Source organism: Rana temporaria, chromosome 9 (assembly GCF_905171775.1).
Source record: "Rana temporaria chromosome 9, aRanTem1.1, whole genome shotgun sequence".
Lineage (NCBI taxonomy): Eukaryota > Metazoa > Chordata > Amphibia > Anura > Ranidae > Rana > Rana temporaria.
In genome coordinates, this window is record NC_053497.1 from 50,541,067 (window position 1) to 50,547,781 (window position 6,715).

The following is a 6,715-nucleotide window of genomic DNA, read 5'->3' on the forward strand; positions in this document are numbered from 1 at the left end:
TGACAGCCACTGGTAGCACAGAAAAATGGGTGCTATTTTTAAGTAAAGGGGAGCATGTGACTTTCCTTACATGCTAGTACTTGATGATTGGCTGCTCAGACACCAAGCATTGCCAAATGAGTGGTGGAAATTCTTAGCCCTGTGTAAGCTCCAAGTCTTAGGTCTCGTACACACAACAGTTTTCCATTACATGAATCCATCAAGAAACTTGGTGGCAGAGCTTTTTTGCCGAGGAAAACGGTCGTGTGTATGTTTTTCATCGAGGAAACTGTCAAGGAACTCGACGAGGAAAAAAGAGAACAAGTTCTCTTTTTCCTCGACGGGAGTCTCAATTTCGTTGGGCTGGTTTTCGACGAGAAACATGCTAAGAAACCCGCGCATGCTCAGAATAAAGTATGAGACGGGAGCGCACCTTCGGTAAAAGTAACCTTTGTAATGGAGATAACACATTTGTCACGCTGTAACAGACTGAAAAGTGCAAATCGTCTCTTACCAAACTTTTACTTAACACGCAGTAACATGAGATTAGCAAAAGCAGCCAGAAGGGTTGTGCCAGTGGAATCAAACTTCCCCTGCCATTGTATGTGTTGTACGTCACCGCGTTTGAGAATGAGGAGATTTTGTCTTGACCGTGTGTACGCAAAGCAAGCTTGTCGAGTTTCTTGACAAGTCTAAGAAAGGAACTCGTCGAGGAAAACAATGTGTCTTTTCCGTCGAGTTCCTCGGTCGTGTGTACGAGGCCTTAGAGCTTAGACAAGGCTTCTTCTCTTCACTCCAGTTAGTTAATCAGAACAGCAGGGGAGCAGAAGGCCGGGGAGTATGTGCAGCTATCATGGCATGAATCTTTACCTATTTACTTGTATAGGCAAAGTTCAGGATTACTTTAAAGCATAACTTTATGTTATTGTACAGATCAAGCCACCCTCCCTAAGTCTAAGGGGTACAGCACCAGAGAACGGATACTTGTTCCAGTGAAAAAAAATACTTTTGTATTTTTTTAGTGACGGCACAATTTTTTTTTATATGTAGAAAAGTAGTGGCGTTGGACTTTATGTAATGAGTAAATTAAAGGTGTGGTCTAATGGACATTGGACCTAACTTCTAACAATTTGGTCATATTATTGGATGGCTCCAGTAGGATTAATAAGCTCCTGTTAACCACTTACCCCCCGGACCATATTGCTGCCCAAAGACCAGAGTACTTTTTGCGATTCGGGACTGCGTCGCTTTAACAGACAATTGCGCGGTCGTGCGACGTGGCTCCCAAACAAAATTGGCGTCCTTTTTTTCCCACAAATAGAGCTTTCTTTTGGTGGTATTTGATCACCTCTGCGTTTTTTATTTTTTGCGCTATAAACAAAAATAGAGCGACAATTTTGAAAAAAATTAATATTTTTTACTTTTTGCTGTAATAAATATCCCCCAAAAATATATAAAAAAAACATTTTTTTTTCCTCAGTTTAGGCCGATACGTATTCTTCTACATATTTTTCGTTAAAAAAAATCGCAATAAGCGTTTATTGATTGGTTTGCGCAAAATTTATAGCGTTTACAAAATAGGGGGTATTTTTATGTCATTTTTATTAATATATATTTTTTACTAGTAATGGCGGCGATCAGTGATTTTTTTTCTGTATTGCGACATTATGGCGGACACTTCGGACATTTTTGACACATTTTTGGGACCATTGGCATTTTTATAGCGATCAGTGCTATGAAAATGCATTGGATTACTATAAAAATGCCACTGGCAGTGAAGGGGTTAACACTAGGGGGCGGGGAAGGGGTTAAGTATGCCTGGGTGTGTTCTTACTGTGGGGGGGGGTGGCCTCACTAGGGGAAACACTGATCCTCTGTTCATACATTGTATGAACAGAAGATCAGCATTTCCCCTGCTGACAGGACCGAGAGCTGTGTGTTTACACACACAGCTCCCGGTCCCCGCTCTGTACCGAGCGATCGCGTGTGCCCGGCGCCGATCGCGCCCGCCGGGCACACGCACGGGAGTCGGGGGCGCGCGCGCCCCTAGTGGCGGCTGAGAGAGAGGACGTTATACTACGTGCTCTCGCCCAGCCGAGCCGACCTGCCGACGTAGAACGGCGGTGCGCGGTCGGCTAGTGGTTAAACTACAATATATTTTGCACACTTTGTGTGAATATACAAAAAATTCCCATTCTCTAAACTTGTAAAGGAAAATGTAGTAATACACAAGCTGGCATTTTTTTATCCTGCCCGAGACTGTGTGGCAGGAAGTGGGTGAAAATACCTGTCTTTAGACAAGTATCTGCACCCCCCTCCCCCCTGAAAGGTGTCAAATGTGACACCGGAGGGGGGGAGGGTTCCCGATCAGTGGGAGTTCCACTTTAGGGTGGAGCTCCGCTTTAACACAACACACATTAACGTGTGACATAATCCCAGTGCCCAGTGCAGCCATTTGTAGTCCCCTTCAGGAATCCGTGTGACAATGGGTGACACAATGCAGGAGCACAAATGTGTTGTTACTCTATAACAGCTGATTTATATTTTTTTATTTTATTATACTTTTGAAATTACAAGTTAGAGCTAACACAATTTTGGCAATTAGACTTATGTATACTGTTTAATATATTTTTTTTTTTGCTTTGATTCAACTTACAAAATCAATTAAAAGTACTATAGTTTCTCACAAAAAATCAGAACATAGAAATGACTGGAACAAAGACAGATTTTTTGGAAACATGGAAACATTTATAGCTGAATCTCAATTCACCAGTTACAAAAAAAAAAAAAAAAAAAAGTAGATATAATTCTTTATTTATTCTGACTGGTCTTAAAGGAAACTTGTACTGAGAAAACTTGGAAGCACCCAATACTGAACTCTTTCCTTAATGCAGCCATCTCTCAAGGGCATGTAGACATGAAGAGGCTGCTGGAGATCAAGAGCAAAAAAGATGAAAAAAGGTGAAAAAAGGTGAAAAAATATATTTTATTAAGAAAAACAAAACAAAAAAATACATGGTAATTGTTTCTGATACTCAGTGATTTAGTCAACTGGCATACAATCAGAATTGCATCTTTTTTTTAATTGTTAGATTACCATGGCAGCCAAGCAAACATGATTTTCAGGAGGCCAATAATGCCAGTACAAGTTTCCACTAATGGATTTTCTACTGAAAGCTCATTAGCTATTTTATTAACTTATTTTGTGACATATTATATTACAGAGGAGCATTGTATGCAATGTAATATTAGTTAATATTAACAATAAGAATAAAGTCACATTAGGCAGAAAAGTATCTTTGGAAATTATAATTGTATTATGTAAAAATGAATATGATCTGTGGACTAGAAACCTAGAAGGGTCTAATTATTACTTGGAATCCAGCAGCAGGTACACATATATCCACAGTGGTGAGCCACCAATTGAGATTGAAGAATATAAAAATATATATTATACATAGGCGTGCGCAGGGGGTGTGCCAGGTGTGCCTGGGCACACCCTAATCATCTCATGCAATACGGATTGCCCCTGCTGATATTTCACCCAAGTCCCCCCCCCCCAATGAGGCTCTTAAAACAATTGTAAAACATATAACAAATAAATAAAAATAAATAAATAAAAACTACTGACACCAACCTCTGCCTTACTGATACATCCACTGCCCTACTACATTTTAATATGTTTTTTTTTACATTTGTTTATAAGAATGTATATATATATATATATATATATATATATATATATATATATATATATATATATATATATATATATATATATATATATATATACAGTATATGCATGTGTTTGAGCCTTGGGGTGCACACCCTAATCCAATAGGCTGCACACACATATGATATTATATATATATATAAAATATAAAATATATATTATAGCACAGAACCCCAGACTGATCTGTAGTTTGTTTGGGCTTTACAGATGTCAAAGACTGTCATGTGTCACTACTGCATTAAAATTTGTGCCACAAGCAGAATACGGTTTCTGTATTTCATCAGTAACCAACCTAAGTCAGGTCATTGTTATGGACTTTGGGCCTCATTGGCACTTATGTACAAAAAATCCATATTATATGTGTTTTAGAATATGTATTTGATCTTTTTTTCTACATGTTAAACTACTTGTTTTTATGTACGGTACTTTCTTGTAAATTTAGAGTGAGAATTTTCATGCATTGTTGTGTTCTTTGTGCATTTTTAGGGTGCATATTTTATTCATATACTTTTGAATGCATTTTAACATATAAAAGTATCTAAAATACACACAAATGTATTTAAAATGTGCACACAAAATCACATAAAATGCACAGAAACATATGAAAGCCCACCCAGAAGGCAGGGAGAAGATGCTATTGCAAATGCTACTATAACTAAAAGGAAATTAAACATATGTAGTAGACAGAAATGTGAATAGGCTGTTATTAATCCACATTGGTAGATATTGAATTCTTACCTGCAGGCAGTAGGAAAAAGTAAAGAATAAAAATAATATTCCATTTAGTGCAGTTTTGGCTGTGGGGATAAAATCCATGCAACATCTCCATAGTGCAGAAACTGTATTACGAGATCTTCTCCTAATTCAAAACTTTGAAGTAAAATAAATGTCAATTAATTCATTAAAGTCCATTTTCATATGACAGCAGAAGGCAGCTGGCTAAATTATAGCTGATTTATATAGAAGGCATGTCATATTGTACAGCCACGTATAATATGAGGAATGAGGAAAAAGCCTGGGGAATGGCTGCAAGTATACAGAATAGTACTGAAACATGTTAAAACATAAAAATGGTAGTCATTACCAAACATTTCTTCTATATGGACTGTTCGTTGCATGTCAAAGTATATGAACTTAAATTCTAAATATCTTCAAGCAACCTCTTATTGAGTGCCAATATACCAAAAAAAAAAAAAAAGTACTTTTGAGGAAAAAAACAGTTGACACCATTTACAAATGTACATAAGGGAGTACTCCTACCTTTACAGAAATTAAAATGTGCAGCGATGAAACATTGTAACATAACATTTTGTGTGCTGTCATTTTAGGGGAAAAGAGACTAGCAGTTTCAGTTTACAAGAATACGGTACAATGGAGTCAGCTGAGTGTACCCCAAGGTTCACACCTATGTGTCTTTTTAGTGTGTTTAACATGGTTTCCTATGGCACATGTTCACAAATATGCGTTTTTTGGAAAGGGTCAGGGACTTTTTTCCTGCAGCAGATTGCATTTTGCGTGCAATAGACTTCAATGGACCAACACCAACAATGTGTTGCGTTTTTGAGCGTTTTTACATGCATTTTGCGATTTACATTTGATTTTTTTTCTCTCCATAACACACTGTGTAAAGCTGATTGCTAAGGAGCGGGATTCCCTGCTGATAGCTGAATGTAAAAACAAGCATTGCTGGCAAATAAAAAAAAAAGCGGCATGTGGTCCTTCCCCCCTATCCATACCAGGCCATTCTGGTCTAGTATTGATTTTGAAGGGAACCCCACACCAAAATTTAGCTGATGACTTATCGGTTGTTAAGGACACAGCGGCTGGCTTCTTGGCCTGCTCCTTAACAACCAGCTACAGTATACACAGTTTGTTAAAATCACTTGGCAATTGTATCTACACCATTTGTTAAAATGTCTGATTCATTTGGCAATTGTATCTACTCAGTGAATTGGTAAAGGTGTCCTTTACAAGTTCAATGAGATGAGGAGCTCCAGCCTCAATTTTCCAACCAGAGGTCAACAAGTGAATACGATTTCAGTGGAGAGTACTCTTTTACTGAATAATGGTAGGAGGTGGGGGCTGTAAATAAAGATTTTAATAAACATGGTCATTGACACTTTTGATTATGAATTTGAAAAAAAAATGCAGGTGCTTTAGAATATGTTTGTACTATATTTGCTGTATGTTTCAGATTACGGTAATTAAATTAAATGTGTGTAATGTTAAATGTGTGGAACATGCTTAAATGGTACAGACTGCTTTCATAAAAATCAGCCACGATCTGAAAGAGTCCGTGTCCCGTAGAATGCATGAATAATAAAAATAGATTTTTTCTTTGATCTTTGTAGGCCGTTTATAAATATCAAAGAACACAAGCACTTTAAAGGGGTTGTAAAGGTTTGTTTTTTATTTTCTAAATAGGTTTCTTTAAGCTAGTGCATTGTTAGTTCACTTAGATTTAAAAAAAAAAAAAAACATTTTTTCTTTGTCTGAATTTCTCACTTCCTGTTCCTCCTCAGTAAGCTGTTCTGGCTTCTAGCTGACTAACCCCCAGCCAGAACGTCTTGGATGATGGGGGCAAGCTTACTGAGGAGGAACATGAAGTGAGAAATTCAGACAATGGAAAAAAACAATTATGCCTCGTACACACGGCCAAACTTTCCAACAAAAAAAGTCAGACAGGATTTTTTTCTCGGAAAGTCCGGCCATGTGTAGCCTCCATTGGACTTTTTTTCTCTGAAGTCTGATGGATCTAAGATAGAGAACCTGTTCTCTTTCTTTCCGTCGGGCTTCCGACGGACTCACGGCAGACTTTTGCGCGGTCAACAAGGGATTAGACATTAGAAGGAAAATCAAAGGAAAAGGTAAGTGAACCAACAATGCACTAGCTTAAAGGAACCTATTTAGAAAATAAAAAACAAACCTTTACAACCCCTTTAATCCTGTATGGTAACTTGCAAAAAAAGAAGACAATAGTCTTAAAAGAAGGCTGTTAACAGG

At 37.6% G+C, this 6,715-nt stretch overlaps 1 protein-coding gene across 1 annotated transcript in view; it reads right to left on the bottom strand.

The window, feature by feature from the left end:
• LOC120913476 (mucin-17-like) overlaps nucleotides 1-4,680 on the bottom strand; it is a 28,705-nt gene extending 24,025 nt beyond the window's left edge. The window contains exon 1 of the mRNA XM_040323440.1: nucleotides 4,451-4,680. Within this exon, the coding sequence (XP_040179374.1) occupies nucleotides 4,451-4,541 (91 nt within the window). The 5' untranslated portion in view covers nucleotides 4,542-4,680. The remainder of the gene's footprint in view (nucleotides 1-4,450) is intronic.
• Nucleotides 4,681-6,715: the final 2,035 nt, after the last annotated feature.